Below are 25,917 nucleotides of genomic sequence, written 5' to 3'. Positions count from 1 at the left end.
ATTAATGTAGAGCAATTTTCATAAGCGTTACTCAGTACTAATAATAATTAGGCATTATTTTCCCTGCAGATGACACAGAAAATAAAGTCTGACTCTTATGCCAAGATGGGTTTGCATTAGCTTAAGGTGGATGAATTAATTCTCATTTACAAGGCTGCTCGCTAGCTAGCCAGAAAGCACCCAGGTAATTAAAACCAATTTGCTTCCCACAATCCTATTGCAGAGTTTTATCATGGCTGTAAGTCCTTGGGCTTTTATAGTGTTGCAAAGGGTCGGATATTGAATAGCCATTACTGCATGACTAAGCATTCTCTTTCAAGATAGCTCAAGAGACTCTAAGAAAGGTCTCAACATTGAAAGGACCAGAAATCATTTTGCAACATGCCTCTTTGAGAGGTAAGGGACAGATTGTGTGAGGGTTCTGAATACCTCCTGTCATGTGTTGATGTAACCCACAAACCTCCAGGGTGTGGTGTTCTGTCCCATCTAGTGGCACCGAGACACAATAGTGAGTGAGGTAGAGGCTCATGCACTACTTAGGTTCAATCCTGTCCAACAATGACTGGGGTCTGTCGGTGTTACATTGAGCACCTTCAACTCTGATTTGTTTCACTGGGAACTGAGAGAATGCACATGTGCTTAAGAGAGATCCCTTAATATAAATAAAATGCTATTCACTTTTGCCTTCCTTTGTGCGATGATCTATTTACCTGCAGTAAATTATTCAGCCACTAGATGTCTTGCTGTGTTGCACAGAATTCCCAATAGGGTGTAATCCCTGGTAAACAAAGGAGACAAAGCTGGGATTCAAGCTTTGTTGGTTGAGCTCTTTCTTTGAACCTGCGGTTAGTAACTGTCTTTTTTTAAAATACCTCCTGTTTAAATTACCATAATGGATGCCTTCTTTAGACGGTGACTAATGGGCAAATCGCAGAAAGTTCTCTGCTACCTTAAATTTTTCTACAGCACCTTGTACCAACTAAGCCCAACATTCGAAAGCAATGAAGGTGAGATTCTGACCGGTTAGTCATAGGCCAAATTTCAAAGCATCGTCAGTGGCTGCAATCGAAAGTCTATTTATCGGCAACTTTTCCTGCCATGATATCTAAGGCACCACTGTATTTCCTGGTAATGTACTTAGACTAGGAAATCACTGCTTGCTCTGATGCAACTGTTTGGGACGTGCTGACTTTTGAAATGGTCAGGACTTTTGTTTTCCAGATTTTCTATGTTTATTGATCTAGTCTTCGTCTGTCTCTCTGCACTCTCTATTGTATCTCTAATCTATTACCCATCACATTGGCATAAGCTCATATCATTAACATGGAGCTTAACTGGATGATCCCACACAAGAGCATATTGGTAACTGGTAATTCCCAGCTCCTCCACACACTCCCTGTCTGACGTTAAGCAAGTAACTTATCCTCCTGATGCCTCAGTTTCCCACCAGGGATGTTGTGAGGATAAATCCATTAAAGACTGTGATGTGCTTTGAGAGCTACTGATGAAAAGTCTCTATAAGAGACAGGTGTTATTATGCAGATTTCTATAAAGGAGAGGAGAGTTGGGATGGTGAAATCGATTTTTATTATGATTTAAAAATCATCACTAGCAAAATAGTAACATAGAAAAACAAAAGGAGTGAAGAAGCCGGAGGTGCAGGCTCCTTCCCAGCGCCGGAGCGAAGCCGCTTGGAAATCGTGATGTTATCCAGTCCTTGGGGGATGAAAGGCTTCCCTTCTCTGGCCGTCTCCACCTGGATCCACTCCAAGTAGTTGAAAATGAAGGTGTACATTCCGGGATGCTGTTTTTCCCCGCAGCCTTCTCCCCAGCTGACTATGCCAAGAGCAAACCACTTCATGACGTCTCCATAGGTGCAAACCAAAGGTCCCCCGCGGTCTCCCTAGAGGTTAAAAAGAGAGCACAATGGGATGATGAACAACATCTTTTACAGCAGCTGGATCCCAGAGTTAAGCCAGAGGTGAGCTTGACTGGGGAAAATCAGATTTTCTATAAGGTGGATAGAAAGCTGGCTAGATTGTCGGGCTCAACGGGTAGTGATCAATGGCTCCATGTCTAGTTGGCAGCCGGTTTCAAGCGGAGTGCCCCAGGGGTCGGTCCTGGGGCCGGTTTTGTTCAATATCTTCATTAATGATCTGGAGGATGGCGTGGATTGCACTCTCAGCAAGTTTGCAGATGACACTAAACCGGGAGGAATGGTAGATACACTGGAGGGTAGGGATAGGATACAGAGGGACATAGACAAATTAGAGGATTGGGACAAAAGAAACCTGATGAGGTTCAACAAGGACAAGTGCAGAGTCCTGCACTTAGGACGGAAGAATCCCATGCACTGTTACAGACTAGGGACCGAGTAGCTAGGCAGCAGTTCTGCAGAAAAGGACCTAGGGGTCACAGTGGACGAGAAGCTGGATATGAATCAACAGTGTGCCCTTGTTGCCAAGAAGGCTAATGGCATTTTGGGCTGTATAAGTAGGGGCATTGCCAGCAGATCGAGGGACGTGATTATTCCCCTCTATTCAGCATTGGTGAGGCCTCATATGGAGTACTGTGTCCAGTTTTGGGCCTCACACTACAAGAAGGATGTGGAAAAATTGGAAAGAGTCCACTGGAGGGCAACAAAAATGATTAGGGGGCTGGAACACATGACTTCTGAGGAGAGGCTGAGGGAACTGGGATTATTTATTCTGCAGAAGAGAAGAATGAGAGGGGATTTGATAGCTGCTTTCAACTACCTGAAAGGGGGTTCCAAAGAGGATGGATCTAGACTGTTCTCAGTGGTACCTGATGACAGAACAAGGAGTAATGGTCTCAAGTTGCAGTGGGGGAGGTTTAGGTTGGATATAGAAAAAGCTTTTTCCCTAGGAGGGTGGTGAAGTACTGGAATTGTGATACCTAGGGAGGTGGTGGAATCTCCTTCCTTAGAGGTTTCTAAGGTCAGGCTTGACAAAGCCCTGGCTGGGATGATTTAGTTGGGGATTGGTCCTGCTTTGAGCAGGGGGTTGGACTAGATGACCTCCTGAGGTCCCTTCCAACCCTGATAGTCTATGATTCTATGATTCTAAATACCAAGCCCTTCCAAGGATGAAAATTTCACAGAGCAGGCCCAGCTCTGTGAGATCCCCCTGGAGCAATTCAGCAGGGAAGGTGCTTTCTCAGTGTAAGATCAGGATGCCGGTCAAGGATCATGGGCAGCAGGAATTCAAGCTACCCCCACACCACCCCATCAATGTGCTTTAACCTTAAAAGACAACCTCTACGAGAGAGAGAGAGAGAGAGAGAGAGAGAGAGAGAGAGAGAGAGAGGGTAGCTCAGTGTATGGGAGAGACCATTCAATGCTTGGCCCTTCCACAAAGACTACTAATGAGGCCAGAGGCGGATTAAGGTTTCACGGGGCTCTGGGCCAGAGCAAGTGGGGAGCCCCTCCCCACCCCTTCTGCCTGCAGCCCCGCCCCCATTTCTTCCCTTCCACCTGTGGACCTGCCCAAGGCCCCACCCCATTCTTCCCCTTTCCCCTGAGGCCCGCCCCCCCGTTCCACCCACAGTTCCGCCCCATTCCACCCCCCCCACTGGTGTAATGCAACCCATTTGCTCCTTTCTGCCCCCCTCCTCACTGTGGTCCCAAGACTGAAGAAGCTCTGTCTCCCCTCTCCCCAGCCATGGTCCCAGGGCCGCAGTGGGGAGTGAGAGCTCCCCGAGCCCTGAGGCCGTGGCAGGGAGCGAGAGCTCCTCCAGTCCCGGGGCCACAGCGGGGGTCTGGGCCCTGTGGCTTCCCCCACCCCGCCCCACCCCACCCACCCAGTGCTCCTTCCCCTGCCCCGCCTGCTCGGCGCTTCTGCTGGGGAGCGGGTTGGGGTGTCCCTTTTTATGGGCCCCCCCAATTGTCCAGGGCCCCTGGGCACGGGCTCAGTCGGCCCATTGGCTAACCCACCATCGAAGGAGTGGGGGCCAGCTAGTGGCCAGTCATGGCTGGTGGGGGTGGGGTTGAAATGCCATTTCAGCAGCTCATTAGCAAACTATGAACAATCAATCCCATCAACCCTTTCTGTAACCCAGCGAAGGGCATGGAGACCAAGCTCCCATTTACAAAGGAGACCAGCTGAAGCACACAAACCTCTACCCTGCATTGCACACAAACCTCTACCCTGCATTATTGACACACTGAAAAGGCAGGTGCCCGGGTTGGCTAGTGTGGCCCGAAAGAGAACGATTTGTTGAGTTTCCAGTACAAATGTAGCCAGGCACCCCTGTGTAAGAGAGAGCGAACCACCATGCTGTACTGATCAAAAAGCACCCGATAAGCTACAGCCTCTCTCTTGTAAATTTCATACGGCTTCATTTCAGTCTAAGTGCTTTCAAGGCGATGCTGTAAATATTACAGACGTAGCTCTCTCACCAGGCCCCACCATTTTACTGTCTTGTCTCCAATAACCGAGGTGGCGTGTAAGGAATGCAATCTGAACATGTTTCCACGGGCAGAGCCGGCTTTCCTGGGCAATGCTGTCTCTCGCTTTCATCCCCATTTGAAAAGTATCTCTGACGACGGCACACGCAGCCTCCTCCATATGCAGCTCCCCAGAACCGCTCCCTTGGATTCACTAATGAGCAAGGAAATGGGCTTGCTGCTCCCACCGAAATCTACAGCCGAGATCCTTTCGGCTTCAACGGATGCAGAGTTCAGGCCCACAGGGCGTTTATATATTTTTTTCAGGGTGCCTTTAACTGCAGGGAAAAATACTGCTAAACGTGGAGTAAATGTTGCATAAACTCATTGTAGTATTTATTCATATTCATATTGCAGTAGCACGTTGGAGCCTCAGTCACAGACCAGGGTCCCATCTGAGCTGGACACTACACAAACATAGAAGCCAAGGACGGGCCTTGTCCCCATTTTCACCATATAGTTCAATGGGTCGTATTGATGCTCTCCTTGCAATGACCTCTGACTCATGCGCTCTTACTAGCCTTAGGCACAATGTCCCATTTGACCACACCTCTTCGAAGGCCCACGCTCTTTGAAATCAATGGGTACTTTGCTAGCGACTTCAGCAGAGGCAGGATCAGGTCCCGCATGCCTTATGCTGTAACAATGAGGCTGCATGTCGTGCATCCTACTGCAGTATGAAAAGCAAAGCTCGTCGAGTGGGTGTAATTTACGAGCTATATCGTCTCAGAGGGTGCCTGCTAACAATGGCTTACACTTATGAAGGGTTTTTTACAAGAGACCATCAGAACTGCTTGACCCAGCTTAGCGGGGTAGGTCCCCCTTTTATAGCTGGGAAAACAGAAGCAGAGACATGATCTGGTTTGTACAAACTAGTGCGTCAACGGCAGCATAGGGAATAAAACCCAGGAATCCAGTATTCAAAGTTCTAGGTCACACAGCCAAGGCTGCAGCTCGTAGAGTTTTCATTTTATCCTGTTGCTATTTCCCCCCACGCCCCCAATTAACGATGGTGCATGTTTGTTTCCTTTGCACTGCCTGGTGTGCAGCTGGCATTCAGTCAGTGCTTAGGTAAGGAGAGAGAGCAGGCTACAGCCTGATACATCAACAGCAGAGATAGGCTCCTGAAAAACTGCAGGTGGAGAAAGCTAGGCAATGCCCTGCAAACTCACTGGATGGACACAGATCCGTTTTGCCTTACCTCCTTCCTGAGAGCCAAATCCCGCCTCTAATCCCTTTCCCAGTGGAAAAGGCTCAAGGTACCAGATTTTGAAAGGCATCTAGGCACCTAAAGAGGCAGATAGGGACCTAGCAGGATTTTCAAAAGGCCTAAATGCCTAAAGGTTCTCCACCTAAGGTGCCCCGGTGCTTTTGAAAATCCCACTAGGCACCTATCTGCCTCTTTAGGTGCCTAAATCCCTTTAAACATCTGTCCCAAGGTGCACCCTTCCTATGGGCATGAGAAGGACCAAGTCCTGCTGAGCAGAACACTGTCCCCAAACCAAGCTCACTGCAATGTGACTCATTCCACAAGCATTTTTGGTGACATCTCTGCCCCTACCAAACTCAGCTCCGGGGGAACTTTCAGCTTCCGGCCTGCTGTGCAGTAACTTTGGTCAGCAAAAAGAACGGGAGTACATTTGCTGCTGCTAATTAGTTAAAGCACCCAGTCCCAGGGCACTGAGTTAGCTAAAAATAGCCTCTTTGCTTCAGTTGTTCTGCATTCCAGTTTAGGGACGGGTAAAAATAACCACATTAAATCAGATCTCAGGCTTAATTCATGCACTCCGTGTGAATTCTCTCATTCAAAAACGAGATGGGGATGGCATATTTGCTAGTAAATAATTTTAAGTTTTGGCAGAAATGGCCCTTAAAAATGGCACCTTATTTCTTGGAGGCGTCCACCTATTATCTCCTTTGTCCAATGTCCATTGAGGTCAATGGGCTTCCATGAGGCCCCAAGTCACTTTCCCCCTTATTTTTATTCATGCCAGCCACATTGTAATTTATCCAAAGAAACACATTCAGGCGTCTTTTTAGGTGGGAGAACAACCCACCTGCTGCTTGTTGGCTGATTTAGTTGGGAATTGTCCTGCTTTGAGAAGGGGATTGGACTAGATCAGTGGTTCTCAAACTAGGGCCGCCGCTTGTTCAGGGAAAGCCCCTGGCGGGCCGGGCTGGTTTGTTTACCTGCCGCGTCTGCAGGTTCGGCCGATCGCGGCTCCCACCGGCCACGGTTCGCCGCTCCAGGCCAATGAGGGCTGCGGGAAGCAGCATGGGCCGAGGGATGTGTTGGTCGCCCTTCCTGCAGCCCCCATTGGCCTGGAGTGGCGAACCACGGCCAGTGGGAGCTGCGATTGGCCGAACCTACGGCCACGGCAGGTAAACAAACCAGCCCGGCCCGCCAGGGGCTTTCCCTGAACAGGTGGCGGCCCTAGTTTGAGAACCACTGGACTAGATGACCTCCTGAGGTCCCTTCCAACCCTGATTTTCTATGATTCTATGGGTGAATACACAGCCTTTGCAAGTCATAGCTGGTTTCATTTCCGTGTTGGTCTACACATCGACGAGGACCAGCATTTGAAGCAATGACATTTGCCATTGGCAGGGAGGGAGGTAAAGGCCTTTGTGAACAGGTGACTGTCACAATTATTTTGTTTCTGAATGCATCATCTTTAGGGAAAGTTGTGGGGAGAGGAAATCGAACCCGCCACGCAAATGGTATTTTGTAACATGTGGGCAGGAAGGATTGATCTAGTGGTTAGGGCACTAGCCTGGGGCTCATGCATTCGGGGTTCCTGGCTCAGCCACAAACTCTCTTTGAAAGCCTGGACAAGTCGCTTCATCTACCATGTGCCTGAATTCCCCATCTGTACAATGGGGCTAATAGCACTGCTCTACTCACGGGGATGTTGTAAGGACAAAATCCACGAGGTGCTCAGAGGCAATGCTTAATTTGTGCCAGGGCTTGCCAGGGTTGAGCCCCGGCACCTCTAGGCTTGACAGTTCCTAGCCCCGGCACCTCTGGGTGTGCTGCATCAGTTATGAATGTAAAAAAATTGCTTGAGTCCCGGCACCTAATTGCTTGACCTCTTTCATTATAAATTAAGCCCTGCTCAGATGCTACAGTAATGAAGATCATGTAAGCTCCTAGACTAGATTTCACAGAGAACACCTGGAGAAAGAGCTCATCTTTGAGTGCTTTAGGATCTAATAATGAAAAGGGCTATGTAAGCGCTTGAGAGTAGCTAGATTCCAAGGCCAGACAGATCATTTCGATCATCTAGTCTGACCTGCATGACATGCCTCTTATCTGACTTCCCCGAATTAATTCCTGTTTGTACGAGAGCAGATCTTTCAGAACAAACCTCCAGTCTTGATTTGAAAATTTCCAATGATGGAGAATCCACACCAACCCTTAGTAAGTTGTTCCACTAGTTAATTACCCTCACTGTTAAAAATCTGTGCCTTATTCCCAGTCTGAATTTGTCTAGCTTCAACTTCCAGACGTCGATTCTTGTTATATCTTTGTCTGCAAGACTGAAGAGCCTTCTATTATCAGATTTCTGTTCCCCATGTTGATAGTTGTAGACTGTGATCAAGTTGCCCCTTAACCTCCTCTTAGATAAATTAAATAGATTGTGCTCCTTGAATCTTCCACGATGAGACATGTTTTCCAATCCCTTTATCTTTCTTGTAGCTTTTCTCTGAACCTCTTCAGTTTTTCAAAAGGTATCATTATCATTGATTCTGGCCCCGACCTGTCACTTGCAGATTTGTTACTTAATGAATATTCCCTCTTTCACAAGACTTTCTGTTCCATTTATGTGCCAGCTCAGTTTGACGCAAGGTGTTGTGGGTCTTTGCCACTTGTGGGAGGGATTAGCACTCATGACCACAAAGACACAAAGCAAGAATGTTAGCGTTAGACCACCAAGCCACTGAACTGTGTGCTTGGGGTAAGAGGGCAGATTAGACTCCATGGACTGCTCAGACCTGGGCCTCCCTGCTGACATTGCCAACAGCTGGCCAGCTGTGATGATGCTGTTTGGTGAGCTTGCATTCATCACCAGGGTATCTGACTGCCTGGTCCTGGGGAACTGGACTGAGACCCACCACTTCACATAGACCAGCCACGAGATGGGAACAACATTTGTTATTATAATTTGTATTTCAGTAGTGAGTAGCGGCCCCAGTGTGTCAGGCACTGTAGAGTCAGTCCCTGCCCCCCAAGACCTTACACCATAAATCACCAATATAGGAATATTACCCCCAATTTACAGATGGCAAACTAAGGTACACAGACGTTTGCCCAGACACTTGGAGTCAAACAGTGCTGTCCTGGGTCCCAATCCAATGCCTTATCCATAAGATCATTGTTCCTTCAGTTATGATCTGAATAAGATTTGAACTGACGTCAAAGTAAACAGCTCTCTGTTCCGTTTGCCAAAGCACTGCCCTATCCAGCTCCTCTCCTTTCCAGAAACCTTCCAAAATTATAACTGGGACATTTCCCAAATCTTCATTGAGGGATAAATCCATCAACAGTTATTAGCCAGGATGGTCAGGGACACAACCCTATGCTCTGGGTGTCCCTAAGTTTCTGATTGCCAGAAGATGGGACTGGACGACAGGGGATGGATCACTCAACAATTGCTTTGTTCTGGTCATTCCTTCTGAAGCACCTGGCACTGTCCACTGTCAGAAGACAGGCTACTGGGCTAGATGGACCACTGGTCTGACCCAGTCTGGCCATTCTTATGTTCTTATGCTCACTAAATAAGCAAGGAATGTAGCAAGCATTTTCCCTGTGAGTTAAAGCCCTTAAAGACGTTAATTGTTGTTAATGCCTTTCATAGAATCATAGAAGATTAGGGTTGGAAGAGTCCTCAGGAGGTCATCAAGTCCAACCTCCTGCTCAAAGCAGGACCAACCCCAACTAAATCATCCCAGCCAGGGCTTTGTCAAGCCAGGCCTTAAAAACCTCTAAGGATGGAGATTCCACCACCTCCCTAGGTAACGCATTCCAGTGCTTCACCACCTTCCTAAGTGAAATAGTTTTTCCTAATATCCAATCTAAGCCTCCCCCACTGCAACTTGAGACCATTGCTCCTTGTTCTGTCATCTGCCACCACTGAGAGCAGCTGAGCTTCATCCTCTTTGGAACCCCCCTTCAGGTAGTTGAAGGCTGCTATCAAATCCCACCTCACTCTTCTCTTCTGCAGACTAAACAAGCCCAATTCCCTCAGCCTCTCCTCATAACTCATGTGCCCCAGCCCCCTAATCATTTTCTTTGCTTCAGAATCTAACAAAGGGTGCTTAAGAAAACAGGGAACTAAACCCAATATGTAATTCAGGGGTCATAGAAGAAAAGTACCACATACGAACCACTCAGGAAATCTGTACAGCCTGTTCTGAAGTGTATGTGTACCTTGATCATCTGTGAATGCCAGTATTTACGGCTAAATAGAGCCAGTCAATTACAGATTCTATTAGCATTCATTCAAAGCCATTCTGTAGATGTCTGAAGAACCTTTAAGTAGCTGGTGTTCAATAGATTTGTTTAATTGAATTGATTTTTTTAAAGGTAAAAATAGTTGGGACATTCACTACTGAATCTTCCCTGGAATATTAGAGAGACACCATCCACAACCCACGGAATAGTTATGCTTCTGTCGCTGCATAACAGATGAGATTCTCTATAGTTTGCCCCGACAAAGCCCGTTATAGTCACATACACTTTCTAGCAGTCAGTAGTGTAAAGGTTTTGTATTAGCATTCGCGGAGGCCCCCTCCTTAAAATGTCCACATTCATGACAGTGATCACGAATAACAAATCGGCCTGTGATGTGTAAGTTGGGGGGGAGGGATAGCTCAGTGGTTTGAACATTGGCCTGCTAAACCCAGGGTTGTGAGTTCAATCCTTGAGGGGGCCACTTGGGGGATCTGGGGCAAAATCAGTACTTGGTCCTGCTAGTGAAGGCAGGGGGCTGGACTCAATGACCTTTCAAGGTCCCTTCCAGTTCTAGGAGATGGGATATCTCCATTAATTATTATTATTATTATACTATTATGTTGTAACACAAGATGGAGAGCCAGGGTAGTACACGCTTGGGATTATCCATCCAGGAGGGTGCAGGAACATACAACATTGTGAGGAGGCAGACAGAGAAGTGTACCATTTCCTGTGCTACGCATATGTGGCTTTGTTATCTCAGCAGTTGGAATATCCAGACCCGAACATCCCCAATGTGTGGAGGTGTTTGGATCCACGATTTTGGGTCCAGCCCATCTCTAAATGTGACAGATTAGAGGGCTTCCCTACCGTGCACCTGGACAGCACCCAGAATCCTTTCATGACAATGAGAATGAGTCCATGAGATACCATCCTTTCCCCTCCTCTCTGCTCTAAGTTTACTAGGCCGCATCCATACTGGGGCTCAAAGAACAAAACAAGGTTTAAACACAAATTCCAGATTCATGAGTTCCTACCCCTTTTGGACAGGGGCCAATCCATGTTACTGCAGCGCTGCTGTCCACGTCCTAGTTTAGGTTGCTTCTAGAGCGGAGCAGAGAAAGGCAATTCCATTTGGCAGAAGATTTTGCTAGTTCAAAATTTTCCGCAAAACAGAATGGAGCCCTGGCTCTGGGGCACTCTGCCTGGTGGGCTTCCCTGGAGCCAGGGACCCTAGAAACTCAAGGTGGAGAGAAGCCAGGAGTCTAGGGGCTGGGGTTCCCAGAGATTCCAGGCTCTCATCTCCCCACTGGTTTACCAGCCAGGCAGGCCGGTTGGCAGGAAACCAGGCAAGAACTTCATCGAAACTGAACCATCTCTGCAAAACATTTCAGTTTGGACAAATTGGCAAATTCCAATGTAAAAGCATTTCATCGGATTTTTTGCCACCAGCTCTAGTTCCTTGCCTAGGGTTTTCCCACAGTTTCAAGCTACAACACATTTCTGCCTGGCCGAGCCACATTAGTAACCTGCCAACCTTGCGCTGAAGATGGGCAGTAGTCAGAACATTGGGCTCATGTTAATCTCCAGACTCCCGGCATTTCACACACGTGAGTCAGGGCCTGGGGAACGTTTTCTTGTACGCCGGCACTTTCTGTTCAGTTCCACATTACTAACTCATTTCTCACTAGACTCGAGCGTATTATAGATCAAAATAAAGACCTAGTCAACTTTTTGGCTACATGAGATTCATTATGCTGGTACGGATAGTCTAGCTGTGGCAATAGCATAAATCAAATGCGCAACTTATGGCAAGAATAGACAAGGGCATTATTTAATGATATGAATGCTACCCCATGGCAGTTTTCTTTTTAAAAATTTGAAGGGAATTTCACATAGGTGAAAGCTGACAGATGAACAGCTCTGGAGACTGCAGTCCTCCGTCTCTCCAAAGAATGATTCCTCAAAGCAAAGCTGACCCATGTGACGCTTTCAATGTGACTCAACCCTGAACTGGAAGCATTGCTTCTACGGATGGCAGAGTCATCCAGTCTCCATGGCTCTTTCCGTCTTGATACCTCAAACTGGGAGAGCCATCAAGAGGACGGAGGTGGCTGTCTAATTGTTGCCAGTTGTGCTGGTGTTTTTGTGGTGTCAAAGCCTTGTGCACTCAGACCTGGACTGACCTCCCTATGAGGAGGGTTGCTGATATTCAGCCTGAACTCTCCTTTACTGAATTTCTTCCCATTTCTTCTGCTCTTACCTCCCTACCCCTCCGGACAAACCTAACCAATCCCCACCCCTTGGTGTTTACACCCTTCTGGGATTTAGACACACTTATGTCTTCTGCAGCATTGACCATAGGAGAGGGAGAGGCATTCTCCATTTGTTACCACTGGTGCAGAAGCCAATTCTCCCCTCACGCCTCATTCGCTGTCTTTCTGTATCACAATAAGAGACCGTCATGTCCTGTCTATGGGAACTGGACTGAGGCCCGGTCTCCACTGCCAAGCTTAGACCCGCTCAGAGGGTGGAAACCAACAACAAGAAAAAACCACCACCCCTTGGCCGACATAGCTACATGACTAAAGCTCCCAGTGTAGGCTGACTCAAGAGTACTTTTGTCAGCATAGCTAACGTTGGTCAGGCAGGTTGTTTAGATAGGGCAGGAGGAAAACTCCTTCTGCCAGCATATGCTGCATCTACACTAGGGGCTCTGCTGGCATATAAATATACTGGCATACTACAGGACCTGAGACCACCACCACACTCCTTGTCACATCAGCCACCGACCAGCCAGCAGATAGTAACCACTCTTGGCCTGAACCTGCTTTTGGTTTGAACCAGCTTTGATACAACCAGCTCCATCTCACATTCCCAGTCCCTGGAGCCGTCCAAGCTACTCCTCCCCATGTAATATATAATTCTGGGAAGGGGTAGTCTGAGATCATCTCATTTTTTCCTCCTTTTGGTTGTCCATGCCCCTTCCAACACCCTGCATCAAGTCCACCTCTCTTTTTAGCTGTGGAGGGTGAAAACCGCTCCATGAGTTCTGCTCCTGGAGTGACAGATGGGGGATGGCTTAAAAGAATGCAAGGCGCAGTGTCCCCCGTGGAACGGAGCGGATTGTTTTCTGCAGCACTGCGAGCACCTGCTAACCCAAGGAGCCCCGCACCCTGGCTGTCCTGTTCAATATCCGTTTTTAACTAGGCACCAAGATATTCTGCCAGTTCCTTAGCTGCACTCTTTGGAGTCTCATGCCCTGAACACATGCAGTGAAACATCAGCAACCCCAGGGAGCTGCGGAAGGGATCAATGTTCATTACCATAGCAAATCAGCTTCCGTCGTGATTTCTTTCTGCTGACGTCAGCAGCGCGGTCCTGCGGGCGCTTGTTTACTTTACCTGGCAGGCATCCTTCCTTCCTTCCACGGAGCCAGCGCACAGCATGTTCTCCGTTAGCTCCGGGAGCCACTCGGAGCATTGCTTCTTGCTGATCAGCTTCATCTCCATTTTCTTTAGCCTCTTGGTTAATTTCATCTTGTCCCCTAGCCGGAGAAAGAGAGGAGAGAGAGATTGTGTGCGTAGGGGCTAGGGGTGGTTAAGGAACAATCTAAAACAATACAATTCAAATATCTGGAGTCATAACATAAGAACATAAGAATGGCCGTACCGGGTCAGACCAAAGGTCCATCTAGCCCAGTATCCTGTCTATCGACAGTGGCCAATGCCAGGTGCCCCAGAGGGATTGGACCAACAGGCAAAGATCAAGTGATCTCTCTCCTGCCATCCATCTCCATCCTCTGACAAACAGAGGCTAGGGACACCATTCCTTACCCATCCTGGCTAATAGGCATTAATGGACTTAACCTCCATGAATTTATCCAGTTCTCTTTTAAACGCTGTTATAGTCCTAGCCTTCACAACCTCCTCAGGTAAGGAGTTCCACAAGTTGACTGTGCGCTGCGTGAAGAAGAACTTCCTTGTGTTTGTTTTAAACCTGCTGCCTATTAATTTCATTTGGTGACCCCTAGTTCTTGTATTATGGGAATAAGTAAATAACTTTTCCTTATCCACTTTCTCCACATCACTCATGATTTTATATACCTCTATCATATCCCCCCCCAGTCTCTTCTTTTCCAAGCTGAAGAGTCCTAGCCTCTTTAATCTCTCCTCATATGGGACCCATTCCAAACCCTTAATCATTTTAGTTGCCCTTTTCTGAACCTTTTCTAGTGCCACTATATCTTTTTTCAGATGAGGAGACCACATCTGTACGCAGTATTCGAGATGAGGGCGTACCATCGATTTATATAAGGGCAATAATATATTCTCAGTCTTATTCTCTATCCCCTTTTTAATGATCCCTAACATCCTGTTTGCTTTTTTGACCGCCTCTGCGCACTGCACGGACATCTTCAGAGAACTATCCACGATGACTCCAAGATCTTTTTCCTGACTTGTTGTAGCTAAATTAGCCCCCATCATATTGTATGTATAGTTGGGGTTATTTTTTCCAATGTGCATTACTTTACATTTATCCACATTACATTTCATTTGCCATTTCGTTGCCCAATCACTTAGTGAGTCAGATCACAGCAAGGGCATATCGACCCTCCGGCTAGACTGTGGGTCTCCAACCACAGCCCCCCAGAGGGGATGCAGAGGCAATCACTGCAGCAGAAGTCCTTGGTGGTGATAAGCACCTAGATGAGCCGCCCCGTCTATGCCCTTTAACAGGCTGCTGCTATGGGAGGGTTATCTAGCTAGCACTGCTCTGAAGAGGAAGCAATGGTTGTAAGTACCAATTAGACAAATAAAAGCAACGCAGGGAGCAGAACAGGCACTCGGGGCAAATGAATACGTAACAAATCTCCATCGACTTAGAACAGGGGTGGGCAAACTACGGCCTGGGGGCCACATCCGGCCCTCCAGACGTTTTAATCCGGCCCCTGAGCTCCTGCCAGGAAGCGGCGTCCAGGGCTTGCCCTGCTCTGGCGCTCCAGCCGGGGAGCGGGGTCAGGGTCTTGCCCCACTCTTCACGGCTCCCAGAAGCAGCGCCATGTCCCCACTCCAGCTCCTACGCATAGGGGCAGCCAGAGGGCTCAGCACGCTGCCCCTGCCCCAGGTGCTGCCCCTGCAGCTCCCATTGGCTGGGAACCGCTGCTAATGGGAGCTGCAGGGGTGGTGCCTGTGGACAGGACAGTGCGCAGAGCCGCCTGGCCGCACCTCCGCATAGGAGCCAGAGGAGGGACATGCCGCTGTTTCTGGGAGCTGCTTGAGGTAAATACCTTCTGGAGCCTGCCCCCCTGATCCTCTCCTATGCCCCAACTCCCTGCCCCAGCCCTGATCCTTCTCCCACCCACTGAACCCCTTGGTCCCATCCCAGAGCACCTTCGTGCACCCCCAACCCCTCATTCCCATCCCAGAGCCTGCACCCCCAGCCGGAGCCCTCCCGTCCTCCAACCCCCAATTTCGTGAGCATTCCTGGCCCGCCCTACAATTTCCATACCCAGATGTGGCCCTCAGGCCAAAAAGTTTGCCCATCCCCGACTTAGAAGAAGAGTGAGTTCGGCCCAGTAGGTTACTCAGCTGCAGAATTACTGAATTTAGAGCTCCTGACAAGTGCAAGCTTCTTTGACCTCCAGCTGAGAGAGACCGTCGAGGTCCCTCCCCAAGAAACTGTAACTGTGGCGCATTAGAGTCCTGGAGAGTGAAGTCCCCTCTCTGTGTGTTTCATGTGCGGGAGTGCAATCCAGAGCAGTGAGGGGTTGTGTCACCACCTGCCCTGTAACCCTCACAATGCTTTACTGCTCTAACTCACTGCCTGGGATGCTCCCAGCCAGCCTACCGGCATGCAGGTTGCACCCTGAGGGTCTGTGTGTAGACGGCCCTGCGTCAGCAGCTCTGACCCCAGCACCCTGGCTACAGCCCCAGTTTGACTTCCACCAGCCTTGGTTACAACCAGCAAGGTGACCCCAGCACACTCCCAGTCCCGAACTTACCCCAAACCTTGTGCTCTGCAATGTCCAGCCTACTCCTGGACAGGTCTGGGAAATAATAGGTTCATTTGTTCATTTAAAGACACAAAACCACACCTAAGCTTATTCACTTAACTAGAGGGAATACACCCTTTCCCTTAAACACCACACTGAGCTGTCAAGTATCAGGGGGTAGCCGTGTTAGTCTGTATCTACAAAAACAACAAGGAGTCTGGTGGCACCAGATGCATCCGAAGCAGTGAGGTTTTTACCCACGAAAGCTTATGCCCAAATAAACCTGTTAGTCTTTAAGGTGCCACCAGACTCCTTGTTGTTTTCACACTGAGCTGGTTTGTAGTAAAATAAGACAAATCTATTAACAATCCGTTAAGTGATGCTAAATAAAAGGAAGCAAGTTAGCAAGGGTTACAAGCAAATCCAAGTGAAAACAAGCATCTAAAAGGCTACGTCTTGATCTACAAAGATACAGGTGGTTTCTTTCACCAATCTTCCTTCTTCCCAGCCAGGGCTGACTTTCCCTCAGTCAGGACCTTGCACAAGAATACACGACGCTTGCTTCCCTTGTCTTCCTAGGGGAAAGATCTTTGCCTAAGCAGGTTTCTCACTTATTTTCAGTTCCAGTCTTCAACCCTTCCCCCCTTGATGGAAGGACCCCATCTTTCTAGCTTGCAAGAGCTCTCTGTTCCCTTGATGGATGCCAAAGGTGGCTTCTGTCCTCCCTTATACCTCCCAAAGTTCAATGCCTTGCTGCAGGAGGCAGGAAGCTCTCCTGTGTGCTCAGCTTGCCGCGTCCACCAGGAAGCTGGCTTCATGCTATTCTTCCCATGCTGTGAGCTTCCCATCCCCCTGCATGTAAATGGGGCTTCCATTGATTTGATTCTGCCATGCTTATTTTACACAGGAGACAGGTAAATAGCTGCCCCCCCTCCTGTCTGGGTGGGAACTGCTCCTTCCTTCCTTTGGCCACACACTTTCAAACATAGTATCATTGAGTATTCATAATTCCTCACATAGTGTTCATATGGACATTTCACAGTGATATTAATCACCAGCGTGTCATTAGCTTGCTGAAAAGATCTCACTCTATGCACCCTGATAAGACAGTAATATTGTATACAATCAGTTGCTTATCACTTGAGGTTCAGCCCGCTCTGTCTTTGGGCATGGCTACACTTGCAGATGTAGAGCGCTGGGAGTTAAAGCAGCCCTCGGAGAGCGCAGTAGGGAAAGCGCTGCAGTGTGTCCACACTGTCAAATTCAAGCGCACTGGCGTGGCCCCATTAGCAGCTCTTGCAATGGCCACAGAGAGCAGTGCATTGTGGTAGCTATCCCAGCATGCAAGTGGCTGCAATGTGATTTTCAAATGGGGGTGGGGTGGAATGTGACAGGGAGTGTGTGGTGTGTATGTGGGGGGAGAGAGAGTGGGTTTTGGGGGGCTGAGAGTGTGTCAGCATGCTCTCTGGTAAGTTCAGACAGCAGCAGACCCCCTTTCCCCCCCTGCCTCGCTCTCTCTCACACACTCACAGCAAACAGCATTCCACAGTAATGGTTTCTTTGTCCCGGAGCAGATAAGCACCCGGTTGTCAGAAACGGAGCTTTGAAAGGGCATATCCGCATTCCTGCAGCCGATTCCAAAACAATGACAAGAGTGGCCACTTGACTTAAAGGGATTATGGGACGTTTCTGGAGGCGGATCAGAGCGCAGTAATGCAACACCTCATTCACACTGACGCCCGGGCACTTCAGCCGAGGCATGGATGGGTCGTGAGTTAGGGCGCCTGGGGCTGCTTTAATGCGCTCTAACTGGCAAGTGTTGCCAAGCCCTAAGTATCTCAGAGAAAGAGTCTCTCTTCCCTGCTGGGGTGTAGCCATGGAGTCTCTTGCCCCACACTTCTTAGCTTGATGGGTCTGTTTACTCTCTTTCTATGTAAATTGAGGTAAATACACATTCCTTGGTGGGACAGCCCCATGTAACAACACCCCCGACACACCTTGTTTGCACCCACTTTAGTTCTAGTTCCAGCATCTATAACTCTCAGTACCCACTGCATGCAGACGTCCCACAAGAATAGTAATGATCAGTGAGCTATTCGTTTTCAAAGGATACCTCACAAGGCCTATTGTGTACAAAGATTGTTACAATAGTGTGTAGGGTGTGAACACAGGTGCATCGGGTGAAATTCACTCATTTGTAGAGGGGGCAGCACAAGCCTTAAGCCGCGCAGGTGTGAGTTTCACCCTTCCATTATAAAACAGGGAGGAGAGCAGAGCAAGCTTCCCCAAGCCACCCTTTCAATGTTTCCCAGCCCTGAGGGTCTCTGGGGAGATGGCATTTCACTCTCTGTTGTCCTTTCAGTCCAGGGATTCTTGGGTGAAACCACAAACCAATGGCACTTGTGCTTTGCCTTCTTAGTGCTGTAGCTAATTTAAAATTCTGCTTGTCTTTTTTTTCTTAGGAACACCAATTTTTCCTGTTTTTGCCGGAGAACGTTTTGGAGGACCATTGACCGGAGATTTCTCAGCACTCAGTGGAAAGGGTAGAAATGCTGAACCTTTCACAAAGATCCTTTCTTGTGCTTTGTCTTCTTCTTTAGTTATTTGTAGTGCCTTGGAGCCCCGGTCATGGGCCAGGACCGCATTGTGCTAGGCGCTGTACAAACACAGAACAAATGGACTGTCCCTCCCCCGAGGAGCTTCCAAGCTAAGTATAAGAGACAACAGATTGTATTGCACTTGAGTTAAACAGGGATGAAGGAGAAACAAACAAAAATCCATCCTCTTCTACAAAGACGTTTGAGGCCAAGCTTTTATAAGTGCTCATTATTGTTATCGACTCTAAGGCGAATTGAGAGGAGCAGGAGTAAGCGCATGATCCCGTGGCAGGGTCTATTGAGGCTGTCTAGATGTTGGCAGGGAGGGAGTTGAACTTCTGCCTCTGATCTGAAGGAAAACCACAACTGTCTTTTTCTGAGACTAGGGATCTCCAGAGTAACAGGCCTGGGCCAGCTATGGTAATGATGTAACCCTAGAAAAGCCGGGTGATGGTTGGGTAGACTCCTGTGGCCGGCTGCGAACTGGCCATTGGGAAATTCTGGGGTGGTAAGCAGTAGACTCCATTTTGAGGCCTGGCTGAAACAAGCCATGGTTCAACTCTGGACTTTGGCTGAGGAAAGCCTCTTTTGGCCCTTAAAGGGCCAGCACCCTCTTTTCTTCTTTGTGATGTTCTGCAATGAATTGCACTTGACTGGTCGCTAAGCCCCAACTCAGCATCTAGAGTCTATTGTTAGACTCACCACGGGGCTAAGTGGCAGGTCACAGAATCACAAAATAGCAAAGTAAATTGAATGGTCACTATGTTCTCCGAACAAGAGACGATCAAGGTCTAGACATCAGCCCTGCTTGTCCTTTGGTGCCTTCGAGGCATCTCCAAGACCCTGAAGGCCTCATCACCGTTTTCTCTTACTAAGTGGCAAATAGACTTGAAAACCCTGTTAGCAAACTGTTAGAATCCATGTTAGTAAACTTCCTATTCAAAAAGAAACCAGAAAGTGTTTGCATGAACCAAATTCCCAAGGAGCCGTGAAAAGGCCTGAAATATTCATGGCTACAAGAAAAGTAGATTCCTTTAACCCACGTTCGCCTTCAGAACCCATCAGGAGCAAAGGAAGAGAAAGGCCCTTTGAAGATGCCACAGTGGGAGGCATGTCAGCTGTAAGTGACTCACTCAGGGCAGGAGACACGTGCCCCTCCTAATTAGTTCTTCCCAAGTGCATGCTGGGAGATCTCATAAGTACCTGGTTAAAGTTAAAGCTGGGCCCAAAATTGGCCCCCAAGCTGTGACTCCTTCCTCCCCTCCCCGCACAACACGGGAACCCAGTGTTGCCAAGGGGCAGTGTGTAGCCCTGAATTTGACCCGGCAGATGTTTGTGCCTCTGTATGATGGAAGGGTCTGATTCAGCTCTCAGTGATGTTGGGGTAAATCAGAGCTCAAGTCAATGGAGTGACACCAGTGTCAAACCGGTCTGAGGAATTTTGCTGGGGGAGGTGGGCAGGGGGTCATCACTACGCTATGGCCATTAGCTGCAATGTGGCTACAAGGCTCCCCAGTGAATGCACCCCCACCCCTGTTCCACCTCCCAGTGCAGGGGGCTGTCTGTGGGATAGGCTGGAGGTGGAGTGGAGGTGGGGTGAGGATGGAGAGCGTGCTGGGGCAGGTGGACCTGCCCCATGTTGATCTCCTGCTGCTGAAAGCCTCAGAGAGGTTATCGCAGAGGGAAGCACAATTGAGGGTACCCCTAGAGCTGCCGTAGTTTGCACTGGGGGTGATCCAGACCCCACAGTCCCTGAACAGAGGAGATCACCTCCCTTGAGTCCCAGTGCAGTGAGGAACCTGGGTCTCTTTAGATACTAACAGGGCCCTCATCCCAACAGTGCAAGTGCCTTACGTCTGCAGAAGCTACACAGTGCTTCTTCCAAGACAAACCTTGCCTCCCTGTGGGAGGGATGGGAGAAGTGGTTTGATGCCAGTCTTGTGTCCTTCTGATTCCGGGCTGTTCTTGGGGCCAAAATAGTTTCTGGCATAATTTCAGCTTCCAAGGGACTCTCCAAAGTTACATCAGCCTCCCCAGGCTGATCTATCGGCAGTACCACTGGCAGCACCCAAAGTGCTGGGCACTAGGGGTTGTCCCCAGCAAGCTTCCTACACTGGTGTGTTCAAGGGAGAGCCTCCTAGGGCACTGTAACTTCACCTTCTTCATGGACCCCAGTGTGCGCTCAGAGTCCGTATGGGAGCTCAGCTAACTCGGCATTTTGCCAGCCAGGCTGTACAGAGGCTGACTAGCACCCCGCTAGGAGAAATGAGACGGAAAACACTGCCCCCTTCTGGCCATTTTGCGAGGCAGCTGATTAAAGACCTGCTGCTGAAGAAACCTGCTGACACAAGAACAAAACATCGAGGAAGCCCCTATGCCCCAAAACAACAAGTGAATAACCCACAGGGAACTCACCCCCTCTATTTACTACAACTCCCAGAAAACCCCCGTATGTGCCCAACATTCGTCTGCTCCCATGCTCGGCCTTTCTGCTTCTATGCTGCTGTTACCACAGAGGCAGCAAAGTAAAATAGGATAATATGGTTTATGGGGGCAAAAGGGATAGCAAGGAAAATACAGCCCCTCTACTACATAAAGAGGGAGTTCAGAGAGAAGACTTGGTCGGGACAACAGGCTCCAGTAGAGTGTATGGGGTTGTTATAACACCCTGGGTTGGTACCATCCTACCCAAATGGTCTCCTTTCTTGAGTAAGCCTTTCAAATATTTACTCATGATCACTCTTCATCACTGTTTAACTAAGCAAGGAATATTGGGCCAAATTCAGTCCTGATGTAGCTTCTGTTACTTCAGTGGGATTTCACCAGAGAGTAAACTGGGCCATTACGCAGTTTTATCCTGTCCGCCTAAATCAGTCCCTCCAGCTGAAGACGAGCGAAGAGGCTGGAATCCATGGGAACAATCAGCCTGTGAACATATTTTCACCCAGGACGGTCCTAGCTCTCAACTCTCCTTCATTACGAACCACAGCTCACAATTTAGGCCCAGATTTACCTGCATCCCAGCCAAATCTGTTGTGTGTCTAGTTTTTGGGACTGAAAATTGGGGCCTTCGTGGTCTCCAGTTGGAGCTGTCTATCTTCACAAGGTGGGAAGTGTCTCCTGTTGGAGGCGGGGAGGGGGCTGCCCTTTGCACTGGAGAGCAGGGCCTCAAACTGAGGGGAGCTGCTGTATGTGAAGGAACCTTGGTGTCGTAATTTGGAGAGGGGGCTGCTCTTTCTAAGGGTTAGACTGGGTGCCTAGCAGCTTTCACCTTCATCTCCTCCCTCCCCCAACCCCCACTCCTCCTGACACACCTACCATGTTATCTCCAGCCGTAGTGAGAGCAGGCTGCCATCACAGCCTCCCTTCCAAACTCACAGGGCCTGTGTGTGCTCCCAAGGTCATGTATATTTGATTTGGGCCTTGCCCAGCTGAGAGGAATGGCCACTGCAGGCTGGCTGAAACCAGAGCTTCTTGCCTGGGCTACGTACACCCATCCCTCGTTTCGCTGTAGGGGGGTTATTTTAAAGTAAGTGAACGCAGACTTCATTGGCAAACACTCCCCTTCCCCCACACAGTACAGTACCTGCCGCCGTGGCTCCCCAACCAGCAACCCAGCAGTCCTTCCACGTCTGAAGGTCATGAATGAAAGGCAAGCAGATGGGCATTTTCTGTTCACTGAACTCTATTGGTGAGTCGAGCAGGATCAAGGCGATGTTGTTGTCCATGTTTGCGCTATCGAAGTGCTCATGCAGAATCAGCCTGTCCAGCTTTTTCTTCTCTACTTGGTGGCTTTCCAAGTCAACTGCCCCAAACGCCACGTAAAGATCTGGTGGACTTAGTAACGAAATGGAGACAAAGCGTGAACAAGGGGAGCAAAGTCATTCTGCAAAGATGGGGGAGGGGACACCCTCCTTCGGAGAGGGAGCTCAAAGCACTCTGCATATCGCAGGGTTGGGATAGCCAAAGAGGCCGTGGAAACCCATCCGCATTGCTAGAGCTGGCAGCATTACGAAACCGTTTTCACAAAAGGCTGGATTCTGCCTCCCTCCCTCACAGGGAGTAGCACCTTATTCCAGGAGGAGCCAGACTGATTTCTTTGGGAGTACTTGTGGAGAAAGGGGGTAATTCACCCTTGTTCGAAAATGGGCCTACTTTTGCTCAAAATGTTTCAGGCTCTGTCACTAGATGTGTATCATCTGGCACCCATCACCATGGTATCAGAGTGCCTCACAATCTGTAATAGATTTATCCTCCCAACACCCTGGTGAGGACAGGACGTGCTGTCATCCCCACTACACAGTTGGGTAATCAAGGCACAGAGCGACTAAGGGGCAGGTCTTGTGCTCATTGACTGTAGTACAGCAGGACCAGGTATTTAGTGACTTACTCAAGGTCCCAGAGGAAGTTGTGGCAGAAAAGGGAAGTAAACCTCAGTCTCCCAAGTCCCAGGTTAGACCTAACCATTGGACCATCCGTTTTCCTGACCTGCTGTATGAACTTAGGCCAAGAGCACGCCCTTTTTAGTGCCTCTGTTTCCCCCCTACACTTTGTTTTGTCCATCTGGTTGGAGGTACTTCGGGGCGGGGACTATCTCTCACTATCTTTGTGCAGCACCTAGCACACTCCTAATTTGTGTGCAGTTATTTGCTCTTTTTCCACTGACAAGGAACCATTTTTGAGTAAACACCATCGTTTTGTTTTTTGTTGGTGCAAGAGCACAGCCATGTTTGATTTCTCACCAAAGGGTAAAGACACTTCCATTGGGAAGGCGTCCTAATTTTCGTGCAAAGTTTTTGCCCAGCACCGCACATCACGCGCCTCATGTGGAAGCCAGGCAGGCTGCAGGAAGACAGCAGAGCGAATAGTGAAAACAGGGGGTTGGGAGTAAGGAGTTCTACAGGCAGCTCTGAAACTGATTTCCTTTATGACCTCGGGCTACCTGTAAACTGAGACTGATAGTTGGCTTGTAACGTGCTTTGAGATCCTTGGATGGAAGGGACTTTACAAGCGCAAAGGGCTATTGACGAGCACTGTTACCCTAACAGGGATCGTGACGGGATTTGAGGTGGGTGGAGCTAAAGCGCGCTAGCTCGTCCTATTGGCAAGAGTGTGATGATGACAAAAGTAGGGATGTGCATGGGGCCACCACTCAGCCGCATCACTGGTATTTGAGGCCAGGGTACTTGGGCTTCTCCGAATCCCACCCTGGTGATCTTTTTCTCCTCTCTGTTTGGATAAGGTGAGAAGCACCAAGAGACCTGCTGCTTCCTCCTCCCAGGAGATAAGAGGCGGCTGGTTGAGGCAGATGCTTCATCCCCGGCTTCCAATGTGGGGCTGGGAAATGTCTCCTCACCAGACCAGATCAGGGGACGAGGGAGAGGATGGATTCTTCTCTCCGAACGTCCCTGACTCCTGAAACACCGTCTGCTGGCTGGTGCGCTCACTGCACTCTCCCTTGCTTTTGATGGAGGAAGGGGGTGTAAATTACACCGTCCTGTTATTATTACCTAGCTTATTACCAGGAAAGAGGTGAATCTGGCCTAATAATAGTTGCCCCCTGAGAGCAGCCAGAAGGTAAGGCTGCTACACTCAGGGTAGCAAAGGCTTCACAGTTGATTAAGCTGAGGTCAGCGTGGTCAGAGATGTAGTCTGGTTGTGCAGTGAGGTTCTACAGCCCTACATCATGGAGCTGGTGGGGGGTGGGAGCCGGAGATGTGGAACGTTTCTATGTGGCATAAACTTATTTCCTTGTCTCTCCCTAGCTAATGTGACTGACTCACTTTCTTTGAGGACTGCTTCCTGCAGCTGCAATGAGAACCCCAACCCCGCCCCAGCCCCCCAGTACTCACAGTTCATTTGTGAAACAATGTGCCGCAGATAAAATCCACCAGCTGCTTATAATCGACCCGCTGCAAAAATGCTTCTCTTTGGTCTGGATGCTCACTTGCCAGGGGAACTCACCCGTGCCCCCTACGGTCTTTGACTCTTTCAGTGTGGATGGTTTGTAAGAGGGTCTGAGGCCACATTCTAAAAGCAAAAGGCAGTGCACTGTGTGTCTGGATACAGGTCACTTCAAATCCGTCTGCAAAACAGATACAACCACCCACGGGGCCCCATTCTATGTTCACACCAGTTCTACACTGTTGTCTCTCTCTTGGCCTCAGTGGAGTTTTTCCTGACTTACATCATGTAAGAGGGCAATGAAGCCCAGGGTTTATTTTCTGCAGTGACGCACCTAACTCAGAAGGGACAGAATCACTTTGGGTCTTTAGAGATGGGCACAAGAAACAACCTTTGGATCGGGATTTCAAGCACCCCAAAGTTACAAGCAGTAGGGGAGAGGGTTTGTATCCTGGGGTTTGGGTCATCCTTTATAAAGAGACAGGATATTTGCAAATTTTAAATCCAGGTTTACATTTTGAATTCCTGCAAAGTTAGGAGGTGTTTGGGTCTGAAATTCTTGGTGTCTTAGATGCCACGTGAGCAGAATGATGAGAACAACATGGGACTCACAGACGAACAGATTTTAAGGCCAAAGAAGGGACCACTATGATTATCCACTCTCATCTGCATAACACTGGACATATAATTTCACCAACGGAATCCTGCATCAAGCCTACACTTGTGGCTGAGATAAAGCATCTCTCTTAGAAGTACATCCAGAAGTGCAGCAATTTATATCCAGAAGTACAGCAAGTTGCTCCGATGGTTAATTACTCTAAATTAAAAATGTGCACCTTAGTTTCAATCGGATCTTGCCTAGCTTCAGCTTCCATCCATTGGCCCATGCTCCTTTGTTTGGGACCTATCAGATTTCCCCCCTCATGTAGGCACTTACAAACCCTGATTAAATCTCCTCAGTCTAATCTTTGATAAACAAACTAGATTGAGTTGATTTAGTGTATCACTGTAACGCAGGATTTCCAGAACTTGACTCATTCTAGTAGTTTTTTTCCCGACCCCCTTTTCAATTTATCAACTTCATTTTTTAAAGTATAGACATCAGAAATTGACACAATATTCCAGAAGTGGCCTCACTAATGCTGTAGACAGTGGTAATCACACCTCCCTATTTCTGCTTGATAGTCCCCTGCATTTACATCACAGAATTTGCATTTGCTCTCTTCCTTGCTGCTTCATACTAGGAGCTCATGTTCAGTTGACTATATACCATGATCCCTAAATCCTCTTCTGAGTCACTAGCATCCAAAATACATTCATTCCTCCATCCTGTGTGACCGAGAGCCTTGGTTCCTACACGTATTACCTAGCATTTAGCTATATTAAAACACATTGTTCCAGTTAGCCCAGCTGTCATGAAAATGAAGATGCATGTGAAATCTATGAGTTTAAGAAGCAAACAGCAAATATAATTAATAAGACTATAACTGCTTTGGGGCAG

The 25,917-nt window shown here is 48.6% G+C and overlaps 1 protein-coding gene across 1 annotated transcript; it reads right to left on the bottom strand.

Annotated features, from left to right (window-relative positions):
- Positions 1-1,588: 1,588 nt before the first annotated feature.
- On the bottom strand, positions 1,589-24,704 carry PRSS55 (serine protease 55). The gene is made up of 5 exons (XM_065587287.1): positions 24,700-24,704; positions 24,365-24,571; positions 22,094-22,352; positions 13,325-13,510; positions 1,589-1,903 (listed from the first exon to the last, which is right to left on the bottom strand). Exons 1-5 carry the CDS (start codon positions 24,702-24,704, stop codon positions 1,589-1,591), a joined length of 972 nt encoding a protein of 323 aa, XP_065443359.1.
- Positions 24,705-25,917: the final 1,213 nt, after the last annotated feature.

The sequence above is a fragment of the Chrysemys picta genome, chromosome 3, assembly GCF_011386835.1.
Source record: "Chrysemys picta bellii isolate R12L10 chromosome 3, ASM1138683v2, whole genome shotgun sequence".
NCBI classification, from domain to species: domain Eukaryota; kingdom Metazoa; phylum Chordata; order Testudines; family Emydidae; genus Chrysemys; species Chrysemys picta.
Note: the sequence above shows the minus strand (reverse complement) of the source record. Positions and strands in the feature narration are given on the sequence as shown.